Source organism: Perognathus longimembris, chromosome 7, assembly GCF_023159225.1.
Source record: "Perognathus longimembris pacificus isolate PPM17 chromosome 7, ASM2315922v1, whole genome shotgun sequence".
Classification (NCBI taxonomy): Eukaryota; Metazoa; Chordata; class Mammalia; order Rodentia; family Heteromyidae; genus Perognathus; species Perognathus longimembris.
This window is the reverse complement of record NC_063167.1, coordinates 61,584,225-61,610,473: the sequence shown is the minus strand read 5'-3', so window position 1 is coordinate 61,610,473 and position 26,249 is coordinate 61,584,225. Positions and strand designations below refer to the sequence as shown.

Below are 26,249 nucleotides of genomic sequence, written 5' to 3'. Positions count from 1 at the left end.
TTTTTCTCTTCCGAGTGAAAGCAAATGTATGTGGTTTGTACATTAAGTAGAAATGACAAAACTGTGTGCCCTAGTAATAGGATCAGTCACCTATAATTATCTGTTAAGAACATAGTTGTTAAACAGTGCTTTAAAGGCATGTTTCAAAGCAGGAGTAAATTAAACTGTATTTTATAAAAAATGTTGACGTATCTTCCCCACCTCCCTGGTTTTGGCCACTCAGTATAGAGCTTTGATGTAAAAAGGCCTTGAATCTGTCTTATTGGCTATTAGGCAACCAAGTAAATAAATAAATTGACCACCTTCTCTTCAGGTTAGGTAAAAAAGCTGACAAGCATCTGTTTTTCCTGCCCTCTTCTTTCTCATTTTCTTGCAGCGGACTCCAAAGTCAAAAGGCAAGGGAAAATGGCCAATTACCATAACAACTGTAAAATGGTAAGATTCATTCATTCTTTGGGGAAGGAAGAAGTAAATACCTGAAAAGAATTTAAATTCATGGTGCTCTTAAATCAATGTTAGCTTTCAAAATAAACAACAGTTAACCCCTTGTCTGGAAATCATGAGGACTCTAATCTATCCTTCTGATTATGGCCGCAGATCCAAGTCTTTAGGGGATTCAGACCAAACCCAATCCTTGCAAATCAGTTCACTTCTATGGCCCATCTAGGATTCTCAGAATCTTGTGGGAAATGGAAGGCTCATGAGTCTATTTCTCCTAAGACAAAGTATGGTGAGGAAGAGCCTGGGCTATCTGAACTTTTTACTTGGTGTACCTGTATCTGCATATTTGTGGACTTTTTCTCTCCAATTGTCAAATCAGAATCATTCCAGTTAAATTCAGAAATCAGGGATCTCTGTATTTATTGAGTTCATTGTTGATGTTGCAGCACTTTGGTTTTCTTTTTCTTTTTCTTTTTTTTGCCAGTACGCAGGCTCTTTCACATTGTGCTTTTTTGCTCCAGGATGGTGCTCTGCCACTTGAGTCACAATGCCACATTTCCACTTCCATTTTTTTTGCTGGTTAATTGGTGATAAGAATCTCATAGACTTTCCTTCCCCATCTGGCTTTGAACCACGATCCTCAGATCTCAGCTTTTTGACTAGCTAGGATTATAAGCATGATCCACTGGCACCCAGCCAGCACCACATTTTTTGTTTTGTTTTATTTTTAAACTCACTAACCTGATACCTAGGCTACATGATCATTGTAGATTCACAGCCCTTAATGGGGATCAGACAAAACTGGATAAATCAAGAAACAATTTTCTTGCAATTTCCCATGGATATCAATTTGAATTTTATAGATTTCTGCTGTGCTCAGCAAAAGAGGACTTTAAATTCAAACATTCATTTTATTTTCTTTATCTTTTGAAACTTTTTGATATTATACTTAGAATCAGAGAACATACTGGGTATAGGATTCATTGGTGTATTTACAGAATATAAGCAATTTGCAATTATGTAGATTGAAGCCTGTTTGCCAGTTAGGACAACAAATAATTAATGCTTTCTTCTTATATGTTTGGAATACTTTCTGGTAACAGTACACGATCCTGACATGTTAGCTAAGATTATATTCTTACTTTCCTGTAAGCTGAGTTTGGAGACATCTGAGTTAGGATTGCATCTGCTAAATTCAATTTTATTTCAAGGCCTGGAAAGACATTATTGAGTTGGTTTCTTTCAGATGTCACTTTTAATAAACTTCCTTATTTCCTGATGTTGTTGCTCTCATCATGCTGTTTGTCAATCAACAACTTTCCATATACAATCACTACTGTGTCCAACACTGTACTGGGTGCTGGGGGTTTCCAATATGACCCTAAAGCTTTGATTCTATTGTGTTCTGTTTTTTAACACAAACAGTGAACTAATATTAAGCAAAGACACACACATTTAGGAGACAGAGAAATTGAAAACTGGACAGAATGTTTCTTTACTATATTGTCTGCTTTTTGAAGCCGAACTAGTATAATGGTTCAAAAATACCCTAGTTCCTTCACATGCCAGTGACCTCTATAAGGAGTAGAAAATACCTTCATCTTTGTAATGTGGCCACGTAGAGTGAACAAAAAAGAAGCTTTCACTTGAAAATGAGTTCTGGATTTTTGTGAATGTTGGCATTCATTCAGTAATTGTAGATCCTCGTTTTGATGTTCTGGAGTAATGTCTCTGCATTCCCTTTGTTATGTATTTCTAGTACATTTTATGCCTCTTTCATATAGTCCGCCTCCTTGTGTATCTGCATTAGTTTTTGATTCTTCATTTGGACCTTCGATTTCTTGAGTTCTCTGTAGAGAAGTAATCTGTTGCTCAGTCTATCTCTTCCAAATAACAAATTCTTTTTTAGTTGTATTTTATTTGCTTCTTAATCCACTTTTTAGTACACTTCTAGAAGTGTCATTACTTTCTTTCTGGATTCACTTAGTAATTTTGTAGTATTATTTATTGCTCATATTATTAACTATACATTATATGCTATTTTATATTTTGTTTCTAATTCTAACAGCTGAAATTACTATAGGTTAAGTTTGCTATTATATTGCTGTCTCTGTCTCTTTCTCTTCCATGTGTACTTTTGAGTTTTGGCAATAAGATCATGTTCTGTGAGGAGTTTTTTTTTTTTTTTTAGATTAAAATAAGGTTGTTGTTTTTTTTCCAGACTCGGGTCTATGCTGGCTTCATCAAAGTACATTCATCCTCTGAGCATTACTGGGAGTCAGACTGCTGGCTTTATTTATATTTTTGGTATATTTTAGTCATATGTTTTAGATACCACAAAATTTATCTAAGTTCTACTTTTTTAATACTTTTGCAAGACTACTGATAGACTGAGTAAAATCTAAAATTAGACATACTGAAGGAAAATACTGATGTATTTGTGGGAGGAAAGGGAAATGGCTTGAATTATTTTGATAAAAGAAGAAAATACAAGCAAACAGAAATGAATTAATTCCTCATGAGAAATATGGTTAAAGGGAGGTATGATTAAAATAAGCAGCAGAAATTTGTATTGAGTTATTTCCTATTCCTCCTTCAAGTTGCTTTGAGAATGTTACTTCTTGGAAGCCACCTCTCTCTCTCTCTCTCTCTTTCTCACCTGGGTACTATCCTTGAGCTTTTACACAGCTTCACTTCTGACTTTTTTGGATGTAAGTGTCTCACAGACTTTCTTGCCCCAGCTGGCTTTGAACTGCATTCCTCAGATCTCAGCCTTTCCTGAGTAGTTAGGATTACAGGCATGCGGGTGGCTAGCTGTTAGTAATTCTTTTTTTTTTGGCCAGTCCTGGGCCTTGGACTCAGGGCCCGAGCATTGTCCCTGGCTTCTTCCCGCTCAAGGCTAGCACTCTGCCACTTGAGCCACAGCGCCGCTTCTGGCCGTTTTCTGTATATGTGGTGCTGGGGAAACCAACCTAGGGCCTCGTGTATCCGAGGCAGGCACTCTTGCCACTAGGCTATATCCCCAGCCCCAGTAATTCTTTATATCTCCCAATTTGGTTTAAGTTTCCCTGAAATATATTCCTAGAACTCAGTAAATTTTTTCTTCCCCCCACCATCCCATGTCTTCCCATTCACAATCCAGACCAGACACAGGGCCTAGGCTGAGGCATAGAGGTGTATATGGCGTAAATTTACTCAACCTCCTCTTTCTACACAGTGTAAGAACACAGCCTGTGGTAAGATCAAGAGGTCTGTATTTTTTCTATTAGAATAATAAACAGTGTGTTACTAACTACTGACTACTTTTCTATGTCTTTCTATAGACCATAATCAAAATAGTCCTGGGGGCCAAATCTGGCCCACAGCTTGCTTTTGTAAATGAAGTTTTATTGGAACACAGCCAAACTCCTTTCTTTATGTTCAGCTGCTTTTATGTTGTAATGACAGGACCGAGTTGTTGAAACAGTGACCCTACAATCTGGAAAGCTTGAAGTATTAATTACACAATTGTTCACAGAAGGTGATTCTAAAATATAATCGTTCTGAGGACAGAGCAGTATCTTCCTTGTTTGCGGCTGTATCTTCAGACCTATAGTACTTGTCACTTAGATTGAGCTGTCACTATAGCAGTGTGAATATATGAATTAAACAAGAAAGATTTCACAGACTTCTAGATGGAATTACATGGAATTTAGAAAGATTAAATCTAATCAGAGAAATAAAAGTGGGCAATGAATAGATATATACTCATAAGTAATTTTATTATAATATTAATAATTCAGGGAGTTAGCTATATAGTGAAAAGAACCAGGAAGACCTGGTTTGGTGCCTGGGCTTGTCTCTTGCTAGCTATGTTTGTTGGTGGAGTTATTGTTATCATTTATGCAGGGATACATCTTTGTGTTGGGCAAATTTCTACCTGACAGTGCCTCAGTGTCTGCAAGATTCTTTCCACTACTCTAGTCTGTCTATTCTCTATCTGACTTTGGGCAGCTCATTTGACATCTTTAAAACTAGTTTATTTTAGACTATGGATTCTTTGTGCTGACTCAGAGAGCTGTTGTGATGCATAGTTAAGACAATGTAGGTGTCTACAGTGTCTGTAGTAGAGCCTGTTCATTCCTGTTGTGAGCAGTGCTCTCTTTCTATAATGACATTTGTTGAGCAGATCAAAGTAGGTAGAGGGACTGTGATGCAGTGGTAAGAACCCATCATCTAGAAGCACATGGGCTGAGGTCTTACTCTACCTTTCTGATGACTGTTATTGTGAAAGGTTGCTTAGCCCAAGTGTCTCACTTTTGCAACCTCAGATAAATATACCTTCTTCACAGGGTTCTTGTAAAGGAATAGAGGAAATAATATATGTAAATTTCCTGAGATATATCAAACCAGTATAGAATTGTTGCTGTTATTTTTATTTTCAAGTCTATGCATTCAGGAAAAATATCGTGTGTGTGTGTGTGTGTGTGTGTGTGTGTGTGTGCGCGCGCGCGCACGCACCAGTCCTGGGGCTTGAACTCAGGGCCCAGAACTGTCCCTAAGCTTTTATGCTCAAGGCTAGTGCTCTACCACTTGAGCTACAGCTCCACTTCCAGTTTTTTGGTGGTTAATTGGAGATAAGAGGCTAATGGACTTTTCTGTTGGGGCTGGCTTTGAACCACAATCCTTAGATACCAGCTTCCTGAGTAGCTAGGATTGCAGGTGTGAGCTTCCAAGTCCCAGCAGAAGCTATCTTTCGTGTATCCCAATAAAAATTTCTTATGACCACAGTCAGAAGCCTCCATCAATTCTTTAATATTTTTGTTTGTTCAGTTTTTGTTTGCTTTTTCTTTAATTCTAGAAAACTTTATTCCTAAAACTGTTAATGCTTTAAAAATCCTGACAAGAATATTAGAACTTCAGCACTTAGTGATGAGTTTCTCCTCCTTGGTAATAGGCAGAAGAGTGAAAATAACTGAGCACCTGTAATTGGCGTCTTCATTAGGTAACAGGTTACCCTTTCCTTCTACCATAATTATGCAGACGAGTTTTTATATTGCTCTTGAAACATGTGCTTGACAAATTCCCTTTAGAATCAACTTTGAACATAACACATATATCCTCTGATAGCAATAAACCACTCACACAGTTAAAGCAAGATGATATTTTCTACTGGATATCAATATATTACAAAGGGGGCACACCTAACAGTTAATAGATCCCACACAACCCTCCCTCCAAAAACAACCCATCTGCCTTTAAGATGGTTACTTACTATTATTATTCATATCATTATTGTCTACTGTTTAAATCCACTACAGTGATACTAAGATTGTCCATATGAGTGCTCATTTTTGTCAAATTAGTTCAGTATTTTTCTCTGAAATCTTTATATTTACAAATGCCAAAGAAAATAACCAGATGAAGGAGACACCAACTATTGGAGGAAGCTCCTTTGTACACTGAAAAGACAGAAAGACTGTCTTCATGCACAATTCTTCCCTCCATCCCAGAACACTGCAAACGAACCATGACATTTATATCACGGATGTGAAATAAATATGTGTGACAGTTCCAAAATAGCTACTTTAGTTTTTTTCTCTCTTATGGAGGATAGAGAGGACCCTTAAAAATCCTTCTGAGATTTCAGAGAAATATCTAGTTACTTTGCATTTGTAAAAATATCCCCCTAATCTTGCCTCAGACTTTTCTAATAGTTTTTGTCTAATTAAAACCTACTTATATGAGAATATGTTTGACGAATGCGCAGAGGTAGTAGATTAAAATTTTTTAAGAGTTAGGAATTGGTGGCTCATGCCTGCAATCCTAACTTGGGAAGCTGAGATCTGATGATTGAGGTTTGAAGCCATCCCTGGCAGAAAAGTCCAATTAATCACAGAAAAAAGCCTTAGGTGGCACTGTGGCTCAAGTGGTAGAATGATAACCTTGAGCAAAAATAAAAGCTCAGGGACAGGCCCTGAGTTCAAGCCGTAGGACTGGCATGCGCGCGTGCACACACACACACACGAATTAGAAATGGCTAAAAACAAGAACCCAATCTTGTGTTTACCAGTACATGAACACGGGTATTGGAAAAAAAAAAAGCATAAAGGCACAACAGCTTGAAAGCACAGTGTCTAAGGGGAAGAGAATTGGCTTTATGTACAGATTTGGCTTTACGTAAAGTTTTGTCTTCAGTGTATCTGAGCAGGTAAAATTCATTCATTTTCTTATTTCAGCAGACCTAAGAAATTCAGTGATTGAAGTATGGCATACTGGAATGAGAATGTGTACTCGAGGCTTAAGTGCCCTAATATTACTATTTCTGCTACTATTCATTATTTAATAAAGAGGCTAATGCTGGCTTCACCAGAGTTCTTTTCTCTTGTTTCATTTTTCCCCCTGGTAAGAGGTCTACCTCATCTTGTAACCTAAAAATATGAACATAAAATTGAATTTCTACAGTCGCTTGAGGCTAAAAACAGTGTTTTTCTTATGAACTTTATCTTAGACAAATAATTTATGACAATAGACAAAGCACTATTAGGGATACAAAGATGACTTGTGCTTTACGCCAAACCTGTGAGGCTTCCAGGACATTAATTTGGGGAATATTAAGACTTATCCAGGGGCTGGGGATATAGCCTAGTGGCAAGAGTGCCTGCCTCGGATACACGAGGCCCTAGGTTCGATTCCCCAGCACCACATATACAGAAAACGGCCAGAAGCGGCGCTGTGGCTCAAGTGGCAGAGTGCTAGCCTTGAGCGGGAAGAATCCAGGGACAGTGCTCAGGCCCTGAGTCCAAGGCCCAGGACTGGCCAAAAAAAAAAAAAAAAGACTTATCCATAAATGAACATAACAAAGGAAAAAAGTGCCCTTAGTGGCTACTACCTGTCCATTACAGGGCAATAGGAATTCGAAGGCAAGAGTTGGGATTTATGAGGAGGTTAGGCATAGGGAGACAGGGCATTCCAGGCTGGGGTCCTGATTAGAAGTTAAGATCACATACATACTAGAAGTCAAGTTCTGCCTGTGTAACTCGAGAAACATTCTTCATTTTGCTTTAGTTCTTCTAGAAAGTGGGACAGGGTGTCTAATACTTGTAAGTATCGGCACATGAACAGTAGTTTTGAAAGGAAGCATGGATAAAGGCACAGATACTAAAAAGCACAGTGCCGAAGTGGAAGACTATTAGCTTTATGTAAAGATTTGTCTTCAGTATACCTGAACAGATGGAATTCATTCAAAATATGACCTATATTGATGAGGAATTGTTTTTATCAGTATCATATAAATAACACATGCAGTATGTATCTACATGGCATATCATTCTAAGCCATCTTTATTGAGGAGAGAAACAAGTCTGTCTCTGCATAGTGATAGAATTGATATCACAATATTTCAACCACTAATTCTGTTCAAATTGGTAGGGCATATGATGATGGTAGCTGGCATTGAGTGACACTATGTTCTAGTCACCATTGTAAGAACTTCCTTTCAACCTCACAATTATAGGAAATAGGTACTGTCATTATCCTAGTTTGTAGATCAAAAAGAGAATTAAAAAATAAGTGACTTTTGCAGAGCCATATAGCTATCAGTGGTACTGGTAGTGGGGCACTTGGGCCCAGGGATTTCTTTTTTTTTTTTTTTTTGGCCAGTCCTGGGCCTTGGACTCAGGGCCTGAGCACTGTCCCTGGCTTCTTCCCGCTCAAGGCTAGCACTCTGCCACTTGAGCCACAGCACCGCTTCTGGCCGTTTTCTGTATATGTGGTGCTGGGGAATTGAACCTAGGGCCTCGTGTATCCGAGGCAGGCACTCTTGCCACTAGGCTATATCCCCAGCCCCGGGCCCAGGGATTTCTTAACCTTCATAATATTGCTTCACTGAACTCAGGAGGTCATACACTGAGCATAATCACATCATTTCCCTTTTTCTGTCTCATGGCTCATGGTCAGGTCCATGACAAAGTCTGACTGATGTGATCCTAATGCTTTGGACCCCAATAATCCCTTTGGAATCTAAAGAAATCTATGTGTGCATTCCCCAGGAAACTCCACTGTGTCTCTCACAAATATACAAAGGTTTAGTCATAACTTAAGACTACATAGTTTCACCTAAACCCCATCCATTTGGGCCTTCTAGAAGTTAACAGATATCAGGCTAGGAATCCTTAGACCTGTCATGGAAAGCTAATCACCTTCAATATGGTCTGGAAATAAGAAGCCACTGGCCATCTCACTGTAGAAGAGACAATTCATAAGTATCATTGAGAATCTCTGAGTCCTCTCCATCATTACTTGCAGACTAGTAATCATTTTCTATCTTGTTGTATTTCAAATTACGTATAGCAACGGGGATTTTTTCTTGTGCATAGAGCTAGGAATATATTTATTCTTGCTAATATTATACTCAGAGCCATACTCCAGGAAATCGAGCCTTCTTTTATAAGTCTGTTTCCTCAAGCAATACAAGCTTGGAGAGCAACAATCAATGGTATATGTAAATCAGAAAATTTAAAATAAGACCAATAAGGGTAGATAGGCAGAAGTAGCCTATGTAACCAAGTACATTGCCTCATGCCTGTAATTTTAGTTACTCAGGAGGCAAAGATCAGGGTGATAGCAGTTTGAAGCTATCTCAGGCAAATGATTAGCAAGCAATAAAAGCAGGGTGTAGTGGCATAAGCCTGTTCAGGAGGGATAAAAAGGAGAATTGAAGTCTACCATGGCTTAGGTATGAATGTGAGATTGTCCTGGAAAAATAACAAAAGCAGAAAGGGATGGGGCTAAGTGAGAGAGTGCCTGCCTAGCAAGTGCAAGATTCATACCTCAACAAGTTCCAACTCCAGTACCACTAATAAAACAAAGCAAAAGTAGGCCCTGTCAGAGAGGCAGCATCTTGATTTTACCTACTTATTCTCTCTGCTTTGGTGTATACTGTAAATATTTGTATCAGTAATTGAACTGACCATTTACTGAAAAATTTGACATATAATGATTATTTATCAGTGATAATTGTAAGTAGCATTTACTGAGCACTTACTGTTTACCAGGTGCTTTTCTAAATGCATTGCGGTTTTAATTATATGCTCCTCACATGAATCCTGAGAGACTGACAACAATTGCTCTCATTTTCTACAAGGACAAATGCACCTCTTTTCATAGCTAATGGGTGGCAGGACAAAGATTCTACATGGGCTGCCTGACTTAGAGCCAAAGGCCATGTTCTCAGACACCTGCTCACACTTCAGATGAGACAATTTAGGGTGCAGGTGTTCTGGGCACAGATCCTCCACCATTGTCTGCATTATATACAGTGGGGTCTGACACTTCTGCTTTCTCTGACTACAGACTCTAGGGAAAACAGGATCATTTCTTGTCAGTGTTATTATCTGCTGTCATGTCCTGCAAAGAGACTCTCTTGTCTTCTGATTTTTCTCTACCTTGCTTCAGACTCAGTTGTCTAGGTCCATTTTATTCGGACTTATTTTTCAGTAAATTTTTCAAGCTTTGTTCAGAGGTACATGGGATTTGCTTGTTTGTTTGTTTTTGAGACAGTCTCACAATGTAAACCAGGCCAGCCTTAACTTTTCAATCCTGCATTAACCACTCAAGTCCTGGGATTATGTATCTCAACTTCCATGTCCAGTTTAGGTGTCTGTCTAGTTCTGCTTAAGTGCACCAGAAGTTTTCTGAGGAGGACTGACCTCTCTCCTGGGTGTCTTAAAGTAATCTCGGACTGGATGTTTATACTGTACTGGACAGCTGTCTTACTAGCTATGAACACGTTGCCTAACAAATTCTATATTCAATTCTGTTCTTCTGGGGTTTCTGTTCTTCAGATAACTGTGCCTATAATTTTTCATTTATTTATTTTAAACCTTAAGTAGTTGTACAAAGGAGTTTCAATTCAACCTGTCAGTTTGTGAGGACAAACATCAGTGTCATCATTCTCTCCCATCTCTCCCAATCCCACCCATCTCCTCAATGTACCTAGCTCCATTTTCGCACATATATATATATATACATTGACAATCTGATATATATATATATGTGTATATATACACACATATGTTGCATATTATGTGCCTGTAATCTCCAGGTTGTGATATCAGAAGCCATAAGTTTTTCTCCCTCATTTTCCCAGGAAGTAGAAGTTCCTGTTTGGAGTAAAATCGGCTCTTCCTGTATTGAAGTCTTTCGTATGTTTTCATTGACTATTTTGTGTCATCACACAGCACCAGGGGTGGTTCGTATCACCATCCACTCATTCATGACACATTTCTCCAGCACCTATTTATGTTCCAGGCACTGTGATGAGTGCTGGGGTTGCCATGGTGACCAAGACAGAACTTGTTCCTGCTTCAATTTACTGCTTCCAAATTAACCAGGCATAGGAGGCTGCAATGACAGTACTTCTTGATAAAGATTCTGTGGCAATAGCAAGCAGGTTGACAGCACATAAAAGGGCACCCACTCTATACTTGAAGGGCTGGGGCAGAGGACTTGGAGGAATTGGTATCCAAGAATTGAAGGGTGACTAGTAGAGGTTGGTGGTTGGGTAACAAAGAAAAGAAAGAGTGACAAAGAAAATCATGGAAAATTCAAAGGCCTGCAGATAGGGAAAGCATGCTGAGCCTGAGCAGCCACAGTTAGTACAAGAGACTTGAAGCTGATTTTAAAGCAGGAGTTGACCAGACATGAATCTGGAGAGGTGAGGAGAGTTGAGGATATGTCAGCTCTTCTATGGCATGCCAATGCCACTTGCTTTCAGAAGCTACATGATTGCAGCATTGGTATGCAGTGACAGGGGATGGGGCTGAGGAGCATGAGGAGTATGAGGATGATGTTGTGACTCTAGTTGTATGCTGGAGATGATAAAAATTATCTCAGGACCTTTGGTTCTGGATCCTAGTCCATGTCATTCAGGGGCCACAGCCCCAGGTAGAATCCCTTGAGGCCCAGACATGCCAAGAATTCCTACTGCTGCCTCCATAGTGCTCTTCTCCCCAAACTGATACCCTATTTTCTCTTTCCTACCTCTGTTGCTGCCATTACCACTACTCACTGTTGCTACTTGGTGTGAAACCAGGGCTTTCCAACTCCCCAGTAGCCTTACAAGGTAAAGGTGGTTATCTCCATTGGCACAGATGAAGATACTGAGGCTCACAGATATTAAATCACTTGTCACAGTCACAAAACTATAAGTGGCTAGGCAAAATTTGGCTATGAATTGATTCCAAAACCACTACACAACCACGCAACAGTGTGTCTCTCTCCATCAATGCTGCACTTCTTACTAAGGATTCCTCAGATCTATTCTGCCCAGTTTCTTATTTACCTTTTTCTTAGAGTTATCATTAAGTAGCTGTACAAAGGGGTTTCAATTCAGCATGGAAGTTTGTGAGTATAGTGCATCTTGATCAGTGTCACCCCTTTTATCACACTCCTCCATCTCTCCCAACCCCACCTATCCTCTCAATTTTCCTAGTTCCATTTTCACATGCATACATTGAATCTCTTTCCATTAATCAAGCCCCTTCCCTCCACCTCACCCCTCCACAACCCATCGTCTAACTTTCTGGTATTCATTTTGGTAAACTGTGAGTTTGTTATTCAAAGGAGTTATACCATCAGAATCCTTTCCTGTATAGACCATAGTTTAGTTAGTTAGCACATTTGTGGATATATGCAGACTTAGATTATTATGCACAATTTAGATCTAATTTCCACATATGAGTGAAAACATGGGTCCTTTTTCTCTCTGAGCCTAACTTCACATAAATTTTTCCAGGTCCATCCATTTCCCTGAAAATGATGTGGTATTATTCTTCCTGCCGAATAAATAAAATTCACTGTATAAAATTCATTTGTTCATTGAAGGGCATCTAGGCTGTTTCTGTAACTTGGCTATGGTAAATAGTGACGCAATGATCGTGGGTGTACAAGTATCTTTACTGCAACCCCACTTGTAATCTTTTGCCTAAATTCCCTAAGAGTTCGCCCTATTCTTAAAGATGGCCTTCCCAAAAGTTGGATCAGAGGCTTCCGAGGTAACCTTCTAAGAGTTTTCCCTTAGCTTCCTACTGAGGAATTTAGACACTTCAAAACCCAGAGCATGTTATTTTTTAATTCATTTTAAATTATTATTGTAAAGGTGATGTACAGAGGGGATACAGTTATATAAATCAGAAAAAGAGTACATTTCCTTTTGAACAATGTCATCCTTTCCCTCACTGTCTCTCAGTTTTTCATTTTCAACATAGTGTCTACTGAGTATCACTGCTGCATTTTTTTACCCTTTGTCTTCCCATTTCTGTGCCCTCTGACCATTCCCAAAGATAGGTAAATGAAAACACAAGACAAAAGGAAAAGCAAACCAAAATAGCAACAAAGCTTCTTATTTCCATTTCCTGAAATTCATTTCAGTAAATATTATTTTACATGATCAGAGTTAAATGATCAACTGTAACTTGTTCTATCTAGGTTAGAGACAACCTCCCAGACTCCACTTTGATTAAGCCAATGCTGGTTTCCCTCAGAGGATTTTATTTGCAAGCCCACCTTTCCCTTTTGTTTTTAGGCAGCCCTTAATATACGTGAACACGTTAACTACTATTTGTACGTGAGGTCTCCTATCTCTATACTTAGAGACTGGTTTGGACTTACTGTCATTTTTAACATCTTATTTTATTACCATTTGATTTCCAATTTCCGTATTAAACAGGATAGGTTTTTCAGCCCCTCTGCTCTCTTGCCTCTCCTCTCAAACACCAGTAAAGCCTAGAAATATATATATATATATATATATATATATATATATATTGTGGAGTCCAATTGTTTAGATGGACATGCTTACTAGTTAAGGCTCCAGCCTAAGACAAAGATTCTAATGAATAAATCACTAGGCTTAATTAGGTAACTCCTGGAGACAAGCATAGCTCTTCCCTTAGCCAGATGGCCCTGGCTCTGCACTTCCAAAGGTCATCTAGGCCTTGTCACTGATTACTCTTCTCCTTTCCAGCAGCAAATAAACAAGGCAATTTCCAGACTATTTGTGTTCATCTCAGGATATTTTCTCCACAATATCACTCTCTAGAGGGGAAAAAAAGAGTATACAATTACTTCCAGTTAATATAGTCAGGAGATTTTATAGAAGAAAAGTAGTTTACATAGTGGACATTCTACAATTTGGAAGCAACAGCCATGACAACCTTGTTCCTTGACTAGCTATGAAAACTGGAGCAAGGTGACTTTACCTCTGGGCACATTGATTTGTCCGTTTGGAAAATTAGGATGGTAGATACAGAATTGTCACAAGAATGATATTAGCAGAGATTAAGTAAAACACAGCAAGCAAATTAACATAGTTTTTAATCCAGAAGTTCTGTTCTTACTATTTTTTAAATTATTCTCAAGAAAACCCTCTGGCTGTGTGTCTTCAGGGAACTCATATTTTCACTTTTCATTTTTTCCTGTACAGTTTACCATTCTTTATTTGTGCATGGTACTGAGCTTTTGAACTCAAGATCCCTGTGCCTACTAGGCAGGCAGCCTCCTTTAGTCCCACCCTCAGTTCTTTTTGCTTTAGTTTGTTTTTCAGATAGCATACAGCACTTTCCTCTCATCTATATTTGGGCTACCATCATCCTTCCACTTAGCCAGGATTATCTGTGCACCATTTGGCTTGCTTTCTTGAGATAGAGTCCTGTTTACTTTTCTCTGGGCTAGCCTTGAACCTCTTCAACCTTCCCATCTTCACCTGATGTTAGTATTTTTAAGATCATCTCAGCGGAACTGGTAACTGGGATTACAGGCATGTGCCACCATGTCTGGCTTGCACATTCTTATTCTTCTTCCAAAGTAGGGTGTGATATTATTTTCATAAATGTTCTTTAATGCCTAAAGAAATTTCAGTTGGCCTTCTTCCTTCATTTAACCTTCTTCAGTAGAATAATTATGTTCTCCTTGTAGAACGATGAAGTGGAGTTTGTCCGAACTGGCTATGGGAAGGATATGGTAAAAGTTCTTCATATTCAACGAGATGGAAGCTATCACAGCATTAAAGAGGTGATAACTTCGGTGCAACTGACTCTGCGGTCCAAGAAAGATTATGTGAATGGAGATAACTCAGACATCATCCCTACAGACACCATCAAGAACACAGTGCATGTCTTGGCAAAGTTCAAGGGGGTATGTACATTCTTAGATGTTGCCTATCTTAGTGCAGAATTCATTACAAGATAACACGGGGGTGGTACTAGCTATCTTTAAATTTTCATTTCCTTTCAGCCTATTTTTACATTTTACACTATTTACAAAATCTCCTTTCTACTCTAAAATTCTTAGCCACATGGAGAAATTTGTTTTTGCCTTTAAAAAACCCTTGTATTTTCTCCTCTTTAATATTTTAGGAGAGAATCTTATTGGACAAATTAACATGTCATCTCAAATTAGGACCATAGGAAATTAATGTCTTAGGAGGAGTTCAGAGTAAAATGTAACAGGTCTGTCATGTATTTATTTTTTGTTTCCTGTTTATTTGTACCAGTATTGGAGCTTGAACTCCCGGCCTGGGCACTATCCCTTAGCTTCTAAGCTCAAGATAAGAGCTGTACCACTTGATCTGTACCTCCACTCTTGTGTTGTTGTTTTTTTAATTGTTAGAGAGTCCTGTGGACTTTCTTACTCAGGCTGGCTTCAAATTAGAATTCTCAGTTCTCAGCCTCCTGAGTGGCTGGGATTATGGGCATAAACCACTAGCATGCAGCTCTCTTAAGTATTTCTTTGAGTCTTATCAGTTCTTTCTCTGAGAGCAGTGGCCATTTATAATAGAAAAACCCTTTTCTCTTCCTGTTATTACTACAGAAGGAAACCTTGAGGGTAAGACATTTCCTTTTATTACCAAAATATGTTTGTGCAAATTGGAATGCCTTTCTATCTTTCTCAGTTCCATTACCAATAACTTCCTGTACACGGGTGTTAGCTGTGCTCTCCAAGAGTGACCCAGACCTGAAGGTACCAGGTATTTTAACACCTCTAGCTCTGTATTATTTCAGTGTGCTTGAAACTGTGCAGGACCACCTGCAGGTTTCTTGGCAATTCAAGATAATTTACTATTTTCCAAGAAATCTAAAAAGACAAGAAATGCAGACTGGAAAGGTTATATTTTTGTGTTTTTGCATGACATCTGCATTCATCACACATCAGTAAATAAACTAATTGCAGGGAAATTTTTGCAAGACCTGTTTCTCTCCAAATCTTTCTCTTGTTAATCAGAATGACCCCGTAAATAGAACTATGCAAAATTGCTGTATTAAAGAAAACAAACAAACACACACATAGACCTGTAGTATCATAAGAAAGAGGACCAGGTAATCATAATTTCTTATATTTTTTGTACTGTGTGAGAGGTTAAAGAAAAGTGAAATAATGGATCTTAAAACCAATTTAAATTAATTTCTAATAGAATGACCATATAATTCCTTATTCTGGCCAGGCTATTTTTTCAGTGGCTAGTTCAGTTTTTATTACACGTGTGAACATGAACAAAATACATAAACTTGAAACATTCCATGTACATTTAGCTCTAGCAAAAGACGGTGTTATGTTAAAAATCAGAGACTTCATGGTTTAAAAAGTAAAGGTTAGGACATTTTAAAATTACTACACAGTAGATACAACTTTGGAATTTTTAAAAATTAAATGTAATCATCAGAATGGCCACCTGGCTCTCAACAGCTAACTCTTCCCCCCCGCCCCCAAAGCCTGTACACATTCCAACTCTACATTCACTCTACAAGTGGGTCTTAAGTGTGGAAAGAGTCCAGTCATTCCTTTGGACCTTAACAATGTAGTCCTAACTAGTTCTTGTCAGAACAGCACAGGGCTATCTGAAATGGGGGTCAGGCCACTTCTGAGATCAAAATAGGACCCTATCAATAGTAATTCTGGAATAACAGGTATGAACCAGATCTAGGCAGGGAAACCTGTGTAAATAAGCCACCTAAATTTTTAGGCAAACTCATGAATAATTCACAAATTGTGCTAGGATCATAAAATACTGCCTAGAAATTGACATGGAGAATGTGTGAGAAGATGTGGAGCAGGAAGGAATCAATAGAAGGCTCAGGTGGAAGGCAAGGAAGGTAAGGCGACCCTTCATTGATACATTTCTCTTGGGAACCACTCACAAACCTCACAGAGCCTGGAGTGTTTTGCAGTCATATGTGGTTGTCTAAGCTTACCTAGAGAAGAGTCTGAAGGTTGTTAGTTTTTACTTCTTCTGGTAAGTTCTATCATACAACAGCGTCCTTTTCAAAACAGGGTAGAACACCTTTGAACTGCTGGTAGTGGCAGACACCAATAATCCCAGTTCTCTGAAGGAAGATCACAGGTTTGAAACCAGTCTAGGTTACCCAGAGAGAACTTGTGTCAACACAAAACCATCACCACCAACAACAGCAAAAAAAACAAGAAACAAACTAAGAAAGCCCTTCAAATGGGGCATCCAAATATCTCTGATCACAAATATTTTGTTTCTTGTTACAGATCAAATGCATAGAAAACTTTGCTGTGAACATTTGTGAGCATTTTCTTTCTTCTTTTAACCATGTCATCCGAGCTCATGTGTATGTGGAAGAGGTCCCGTGGAGGCGTTTTGAAAAGGTTACTTCTCATTTATGTTCTCAGTTGAATTAAAGAAATGGCACTGTGGTAATGCTGAAATTTTACTGGAAATAATGTCCCCTCTTACTTTCAGAATGGTGTCAAGCATGTCCATGCATTTATTCACACACCCACTGGAACCCACTTCTGTGAGGTTGAACAGATGAGGAATGGTAAGAAACTTTTTTTCATGTTTTGATTCTGCAAGACCAGTTTCAGGAGACCTCCTCTCCCCCCCCACCCCCCACAAGACCTGTCCTAAACATTGCCATGGAAGAAAACTAAAGAATGTTTAAGACTTTTAAATCTGAGATAGGAATGAACCATGAGATAGTAGATTACATTAATGAATCACCTGTATTCTTAAAGTAAAATTCATTTGGGAGCAAAACATAGTAGAAGTGAGGCAGATAATCTTTATCACTCAATTTTAAAATGAGGTAAAAAGAGGCCCCAGATGAAAATAACACAAATTTCTGATCAATATCATTGTTTATTTAATGCCATATTGTGCTATAATTTTAATACTTTATAGGAAATATTTACTAAATAACAATCAAGTTTTCCTTGTACTTTGTCTGCACAATAAATAAGTCATTAATAGTACTATAACTTCAAGTAAACGAAACTTACTTTAAATGAAAATGAGAATTATATACTTCTATTTAGCAAGCTATTTAAAAATTAACCATGTAACGTTATAGCATAGACTTTATTAGCATTGACAATTAATGTGAGAAAATATTAAAATTCCAAAGCTTATAGTCTACTCATTTGTTGAGGGTGTCAGAGCACAGTTATAATTCACTAAGACTTAGATCAGAGACTTTTTAAAAACCATGAAATCAAGGATGGAAGAAATCTCTTCAATTCAATAAAAACAAAATAAGCTTTAATGTTGATAGAGAATATTGACTCTGAGCTCTTTGCCTTTTCCTTTTTCTATTTTCCTTCTCTTTTCTCTTTCTATTTTGCCTTTATTTCTCTTCTGTTTACCTTTTCCTCTAGCCCTCTTCAGTAATACTTTGAGGTGGCAGATGCCATCAGGAATACTACAGGCCAGTAAAATAGAAGGTTACTTCTCATTCTGAGTTTTATTTGACAAAGCCCTTCTTAAAAAGTATCAGTATACTAACCACCAACTAACGTCTTTAACTATTTATATTGAGTCTAGATGTAGGCAGGACCTTGTCAGTGTTTGATTAACAGTTATTAAATTATTGCTGTATAAAAAAGAAGTAGTTGATTTTTTAAGTTAGAAATGATATGTGTATATGTGTAAGTGCATGTGTGTGCACATGCGCATGTGTGCTTACATACTCGCCAGTAGCCTGGGTACTGTCCTTGAGATTTTGTGCTTAGAGTTTATGCTCTATCACTAGGTTACAGCTCCACTTCTGGCTTTTTGGTGATTAATTGGGGATAAGAGTCTCATGGACTTTCCTGAGTGGGCTGACTTTGAACAGTGATCCTCAGATCTCAGCCTCCTCAGTAGCTAAGATCACTAGTGTGAGCCATTGGTGTCCAGATTGGAAATGATTTTCTAATCCTCAAACATGAAACTCTTTTAGTGAGGTGTTAGTTAGAAATAACACCTTTTTTCTATTTCCCCCCCTCTTTCCCTTCTTTTCATCTTTTAAGAATTATTATTTTTATTATATCTTCAAATTGTTGTAAAAAGAGGTTTCAATTTAACATGTTTATTTCTGTGTATAATATATATTGATCAACATCGCCCCTTCTTACTTTCTTTTACCTCCTTCTTTTTTCTTTGTCTCCTCTTTACCTACCTCCCTGTCTTCTTCCCTCCCTTCCCTCCCTCCTTTCCTTTTTTATTTCCTTCTCCAGCATGTAACTTTGGAGGAAAGGAAAATTTAATTCTTAGGAGGACAGTGTTTTCTTACGTAAACCACAATAACTACTCTCATAAAACAAGAAACTGTGAGCTAGTACTACATGAAATACAATGCAAGCTACATGTATACTTTAACATTTTTCTATTAGTCACATTAAAAATAAGGAAATTAGGAAAACTAAGTTTAATAATATATTTCATTTAACCTAATTTATACAAACTTTTGTTATATAATATAAACATTAATAGAATACTTCATAGCCTTTAAAAATGTAAGCCTTTGAAGTCCTGTATATTGAAATCACATCCTAATTCACTCTGGCTAATAGCCACATGTGGCTAGTGGCTACTGTGTGACCAGTATAGCTTTCAACTATTTGGGGGGGGACACTTAGCACAGTCTTCCCCACTTTTAATTATGTAATAGTAGCAAGGGCTAGAATTAGACTTCAAGAGAGCTGATTACAATTAAAAACATTTATGGAAATAACTTGTTCATTCATGAATAACTTATTCATTCATATACTACTCATTCAACAGTTAGATTTTGAGAACTAACATTCTATGACCATAGTGAATTCATAGTAGACAAATGACAGAAGACAGACCTCTAAGGAGATTTATTGCAATATGAGAGGTAAAGACCACAATGAAAGGAATAAGGACATGCTAGGGAACAAAGCAGTGTAAAAGTCTAACTTCCTAAGGTAGTTGGGAACACTTTACAAGGGAGGAAGAAATGTTCCAATGTTCTTTTTTGGTTTTGGTGGCGGTGGTACTAGGGCTTGTGCGGAGAGCCTTGCACTCAAGAGTATTACTCAGCTGATACTCCACTTGAGAAATAGCTCCAGCACACGTTTTTGTTATTTGGGTGATGCAGTTTCATGGACTTCTCTGCTAATTCTAGCTTCGAACTTTGATCCACAAGACCTTAGCCTCCTAAGCATCTAGGAAGAGAGGAAAGAGCCACAGATTCCTGACCTTCCAATTGGATTTTGATAAATGCTTCAAAATATTCTGCACATGGAAGTGGAAAGGAAGGACTTCAGGAAAAAGACACATGATACATAAAGGAGTGGGAGAGTGAACAAAAATATTTTAGTACAAAAGCATTTTATGCTCAGTCCTATTCTGGGCAGGAATATGTCTAATTCTTAAAAGGTCATAACATTTAATGAACAGGGACATGTTCAATGAGTCTAATTCCTCTTAGTGCTCTGAAGGGTTTTATATATTACACGAAAAAGTTTAGTGAAATTTAAAGGTAGTTTTGCACTGTAGGTAAGCCTAAAGGCCTAGGGAGTCAGAAAGCATTGTATTTGCATTTGAATTCTACTGCCTAATAATGTAATGGGTAACGTGAATTACAACGCTTCTGTGGGTTTCATGAGGATGGGAAGGCTCACCTCTACAGCTGTCCAGACAAATAAAAGAGATACATGTTCATTTTGTTAAAACTTTCAGCTCAGAGCCTGGTCTATAAACAGGAAGTACTCCTTAGAAGTGGCTATAATTATTGTTTAGTCTTTAGTGATCAGATGAGTGAGGGTGTGTATTAACTTTGGTTCAGTAATTTGGACCAAACTGTGGCAAACAGGCCCAAGAAGCAAGCAGCTGTAAGACATTTGAAGACATTGCAGAAAGAAAGCAACAAATCTCATCCATCAACGGAAGTAGAGCTTGAGGGACTGAGAAGTTGTTGGCTAGCTACATATGAGGCATTTGGGAAGTGTGAGCAATAGGTTATAGAGGTTGAGTAGGGAATAGAAGTTTAAAGAAAAGGAGAGCTTAAAGTTGGCTCTGAAGTGAGAGAGATGGAGAGCTCACTGAGGAGAAAGTACACATAAAGGTGGGGAGAGGCTATACAATCTCAGAATATGGAGATGGATTTAGGAACCATAAACTGACTGACAGTAGAGGAAATCATAGAGAAGGAGATCATTCCATGAAAACATAAAATGGGGAGAGGGCCTGGGAAAATTTTTTAGTTTAAGGATTGGGCTGTTTAAAGAGTAACACAGAAGACTGGTAAGAAAGATAGAAGAAGGGGCTGGAGATATGGCCTAGTGGCAAGAGAGCTTGCCTTGTATACATGAGGCCCTGGGTTCGATTCCCCAGCACCACATATACAGAAAACGGCCAGAAGTGGCGCTGTGGCTCAAGTGGCAGAGTGCTAGCCTTGAGCAAAAGGAAGCCAGGGACAGTGCTCAGGCCCTGAGTCCAAGGCACAGGACTGGCCAAAAAAAAAAAAACAAAGATAGAAGGAGAGCTGGAGACAGTGGTATCATGGAAATGAAAGGAAAACATGTTTTGAAAACTTACCGTTATTGCAGCAACAGGAGCCATAACAAACAGGTCCATATGTAAAAGCTCAATAGAAGATGTTTGTTTCCTTCCTCCCTCTCTCCCTCCTTCCATCCCTCTTTCCTCCCCTCCCTCCCTCTTTCCCTCCCACTTCCCTCTCTTTCTCTCACTCTCTGTCTCTCTCTCTCTCTTTTCTTTCTTGTGCCTTTCTGAGGCTTACATTCAGAGCTTGGGTACTGTCCCTGAGCTTTTCTTGCTGTACTACTTGAGTCACAGCTCTACTTCTGGCCTTTTATAGGAATTATTTATTGGAGACAAGAGTCTAACACACTTACTGCCCAGGCTGGCTTCAAATCATGACCTTCAGTTCTCAGCCTCCTGAATATCTAGGATTGTAGGTGTGAGCCACTGCTACTAGGCTTGAAGTTTGTTCTTTTTATAAAAGTCCAGTGCAGGGCTGGGGATATAGCCTAGTGGCAAGAGTGCCTGCCTTGGATACACTAGGCCCTAGGTTCGATTCCCCAGCACCACATATACAGAAAGCGGCCAGAAGCGGCGCTGTGGCTCAAGTGGCAGAGTGCTAGCCTTGAGCGGGAAGAAGCCAGGGACAGTGCTCAGGCCCTGAGTCCAAGGCCCAGGACTGGCCCAAAAAAAAAAAAAAAAAAAAAAAAAAAAAAGTCCAGTGCAGTATTTTTGTGTTGTTGTGCCAAGTCGCGAAACCACCACCAAGAAGACCACTGAGACTCAGACATTCCGAAATACAAAAGAAAGGCAAGGCTTTATTTAAGCGAGCTGCAACTCGGGCTACGTCCTACCCACCGACACAGCGGAGGTTAGGAGGAAGCCCTGAGATGTGATTACACAGGGTTTATAAAGGCAAAGAACAAAGTTACAACAATCAGGTGTTCAAGCAAGCAAGATTAGGATACAGGTACAAATCTGATTGGCTCAGGGTTCGATTCTAGGGGTGGTCAGAGTTAAGCATTCCCAGCGGTTAGAGTTCCAGACTGACTGGGCCCTAATGGGCTTGTCCTGGGTCTGCTCACAGGGCCTGCTTATCTCAGGTTCGCGTGGTAAAGTGGGATTCGCGTGGTAAAATGGGGTTCACATGGTAAAATTGTGGCCTGACTTCAAAGTCTGGCACTTCAGTGTGTGTTGAGGATAATGGGAGTGAGGGTTATTTCTATGCTCCATAAAGTTATACAGATACCCAGTTAAGAGCAGCCATATATTTTTACGATAATTTCCATGTTTATTTAGAAGATAATATGAAATAGGACAAAAAGAAAAAAAAAGGTACCCTTCCCCCCCATCTTCTGGTCCTAGGGCATGAATTCAGGGCTTAGACACTGTCCTTGATTTATTTATTTATTTTTTGCGCAAGGCTAGTGCTCCACAGCTCCACAGCTCCACTCTCAGATTTTTGGTGCTTAATTGGTGCTAAGGAGAGATGAAGGGGTTGGAGGACAAAAAGAAAAGAGGAAAATCCTTACACATGAGTTTCAGGCCTGAAAATGGCATCTTGCCTATCTTGGGAGAATTAGCCACTCCCAACTGCAGGAGAGGCAGCTCAATGTAGTCTTAGCTCAGTGTAGTCTTAGCTGGTTACCTGAGAGGAAGAGGGAAGAGATTTAGTCTCTGCCATGGGAGGGTCAGGAACTTCCCGTTTAAGGTAGACAAAAGAGAAACTATATAGTTAGCAGACATGATTGGTGACTTTTAGCAGAGCCACAAAGGTGGAAGTGAGGTGGCTAAGTACAGAGCGTTGCTGATCATAAAGAAAAAAATAATAGGCTTCTCTTTACACTCTTGTTCTTTCTAGGAATCACCAGGAGTTGGTAGCAGCCTGAATTCTAATCACCTGGCTGCTGGAGAGAGGAAAATCTAGCCAGCATAATCAGATTAAAGCTTTTTTTTTTTTTTCCCTTTCCTTCATTCTGCAGAAAGCCACAAAGCTTCAGGGTACAGCTATCATTGTGGCGGTGATCCCAGAAGCCCCGGCTTGACTCATCTAGAGCACAGCCCCACTCTGACAGGATGCAGGGCTGGCAGGCATCAGGGCAGGGAGAGAGACATCTGTTTCCTTAAGTGCATGCAGGTATCTGTGCGCATTGATTATGAATATGTGCACCTTCCAGGGTAGTGTACAAAGGAGAGTAGGGCTATCTGCTTCTGCTTTGGTAGCAAAGTTAAATTCTTAATTTGCTTATTACCTAAGAGGTAAAAATGGACGAATGTTACAATCATTGTCATAAGAAGTGTCTTTATATGGGTATAAGTGATGAAAGTAATCATGCACACATACTATACACCAAGGCATATATTCAAGGTGGTTCTTATAAATTCCTGAGTAGTGCCTTTGTTGGGTTCTAATTAGAATGGTGACAATTCTGCCCCTCCCTATATACAAGTACATAATCACATTCAGCCCAGGCAACTACAATACTCTTCCCAGCAGGATCGGTGACTGGCTGTCTTGTAGTGAACTGGATTCACTTCCATTTTTGAACTGAACAACTGTGGTTAGCTAGCTGAATCTCAGCACTCTTTTAGAGTTAGAAATTGCTCTAACACTATTTTGCTGTTTCTTCCTTTAGAGCAGCATTTTTTTTTAGCTCTATATTCTTGAACCTACAAGATAGGACAGCTGTTTTAAAGTTGGCTGGTTCTTTGAGAAAATTTGCAAAAAGAAAGCAATGTATTCACCTAAAAGACCAAAAGTCTCTCTGCTCTGTGTGCCTTTCAACCCCCTGAGAGTAGAGCGAGGTTCTGCATAAATGATGCAGCTTCAGGTTGCTGGTTTAGATATTGCATAGGATCTGCATCTCCTGAACTCTTTCTCAGAGTTTTTGTTAAACTACAAGCTTAGACAAGTCTTAATATCACTGGAATAGTTGAGTCACTAATTCAAATTATATATGCCCCCAAACCTCGGCAGTATTTGAATTAAAAATTGCAATCCTTTAAGCATCAAATTTCTTGCATTCTGACACTAATTTTAGAAATTTAGCTACAGCAGAGCTAAATAGAGAAATGGAAGATGGAGGAAAGATCTTTAAAAAGTGAAACTGCCTTATGATAGTGAAAAAACAACAACAACCAAACCCACACATTTACTGACATGAAAGCTAGTGGGGGAGGGTTAACATGGGAAAGTGCTGATGAAATCGAAGTCAAGGAGAAGCTGGTTGCCAGTGGTTCACATCTGTAATCCTAGTCAAGAGGCAGAGATCTGAGGCTCATCTTTTGAACCTAGCCGACAGCACAGTAGGAAGGTCAGTGATACTCTTATCTCTATCTAGTTAACCATCAAATGAGCCAGAAGTGGAGCTGTCACTCAAGTGGTAGAGTGCTAGCCTTGAGGGGAAAAAAAAAAAAAAAAAGCTCAGGGCCTGAGTTCAAGCCCAAGAAGAGGTACCAACAAAAAAAGTCCAGGAGAATAGATTTAAGAGGTGACACACTAAGCAGATATGTGAGAAGTGAGTGGGAGACCCCAGGGTAAAGATGGCTGCAGCTGAGGAGACTGTTCATGTCCTTTGATGTGGGGGACTAAAGTCTCAGGCTCCTTCAAAGACCCGGGTCTTTGAAGGTTTTGGAAAGTCATTTTGATCCTCATCTGGTTGTACCAAAGGCCAGTAAGCTCCCTTCTGTCTGGTTGATGTGATCTTTCCCCATCCAGAATAGCACAGCGGTGGCTTTGGTGCTGACTGTGGAAGCTAAATGGACAAGTGGTAGTTAATTGATTTCACTTTTTTTTTCTAGCACTTCACAGGTTTGAGATTTTCTAGTAGAATGATTTAATATAGTTTTAAAATATCTTCCTTTTAGCTATTTGTGTCCTTTTTGGAGGTGTTAAATGTGGAAGCAATTATCCTCCTCATGACAGGAATTTTTTTTCTTGGCTCAGTAAAGCTTTGTGCTTTGTGACACCTGATGCGTAGGTAAGGAGCTGGGCTTATTTTCTATTAATTCACAGTGAGTTTCTTTCCTTTAGAGAGCTAAAGGGTAGATGTATGCTTCTCGGTGAGATAAACCACAATCTGTTAAGTGTGTAGGAGGACACTAAGAGCTAGAAAGGATTATGTTCTAGCGAAGTAAAATGTGAAAAATCTTCCTTTTGCATTACTCAATAGACATGGCAGGGGGCAAAAGCGGATGAAGTGGTTTCACGGGGAGTAACCTAAGTAAGGATAGTCTTTTTGTTTTTTTTTACTGAATAACGTGTGTGTGTGTGTGTGTGTGTGTGTGTGTGTGTGTGTGTGTGTGTGCATGCACATGAGTGCCAGTACTGGGTCTTTAATTCAGGGCCTTCTGGTTTCTTTTGGCTTTTTTGATCAAGGCTGGTGCTCTACCTCTTGAGACACAGCTCCACTTGCAGCTTATTGGTGGTTACTTGAGATAAGAGTCTTACAGATTTACCCACACAAGCTAGATGCAAACTGTGATCCTCAGCTCTCAGTCTCCTCAATAGCTAGGATTACAGATGTTAGCTACTAGTGCCCCACTTGAATTACTTCTTGTTTTTAAACCAGATTTTTTTTTAAGAGTATGGATTGCACCATACTCTTAATTGATGGCCCCATTAATTTGAAAGCTTGAGGTCCTTACCAGTGTTCAGAAAACTGGGGCACTGCCAACATAGGGAGAGAGAAAAACAACTCTCTTATTTTATCCAGTGTGTCTTTTATGTGCCAAGGGAGAAAATTATGTTTAACATTTAAAGAGAATAGTTTTTGTGGATGCTGTTCCTAGACTCAGTGAAGGTACTAGTCTGTGTATGCCCTTCCAATATTGTGGCAATAGTTTACTGTCTTTGGGAACATGGGACCTTTATTCTGTGGGAAACTGATGCCAAAACATATTGAAAATGTGATTTGCATTTTCTCCATTTGCAGATTTTAGAGAGAAAGTAAATCATTTCAATATAGTCTGGCAGGAATAACACTGGCTCGAGGTTGATCAGCCTCATCCTAGGGCCAATGGTGGAGAGGATGGAACA

The 26,249-nt window shown here is 39.0% G+C and overlaps 1 protein-coding gene and 1 non-coding gene across 2 annotated transcripts in view; one reads left to right on the top strand and one right to left on the bottom strand.

Annotated features, from left to right (window-relative positions):
• The window catches only part of LOC125354346 (uricase), an 80,895-nt gene that overhangs the window by 44,943 nt on the left and 9,703 nt on the right, over window positions 1-26,249 (top strand). Inside the window, exons 2-4 of the mRNA XM_048349950.1 lie at window positions 14,398-14,616; window positions 16,975-17,091; window positions 17,186-17,264. Coding sequence (XP_048205907.1) covers window positions 14,398-14,616; window positions 16,975-17,091; window positions 17,186-17,264 — 415 coding nt within the window. The remainder of the gene's footprint in view (window positions 1-14,397; window positions 14,617-16,974; window positions 17,092-17,185; window positions 17,265-26,249) is intronic.
• LOC125355813 lies at window positions 3,559-3,693 on the bottom strand. Its single transcript, XR_007211745.1, has one exon. It is a non-coding gene; the product is annotated as a small nucleolar RNA SNORA51 (small nucleolar RNA).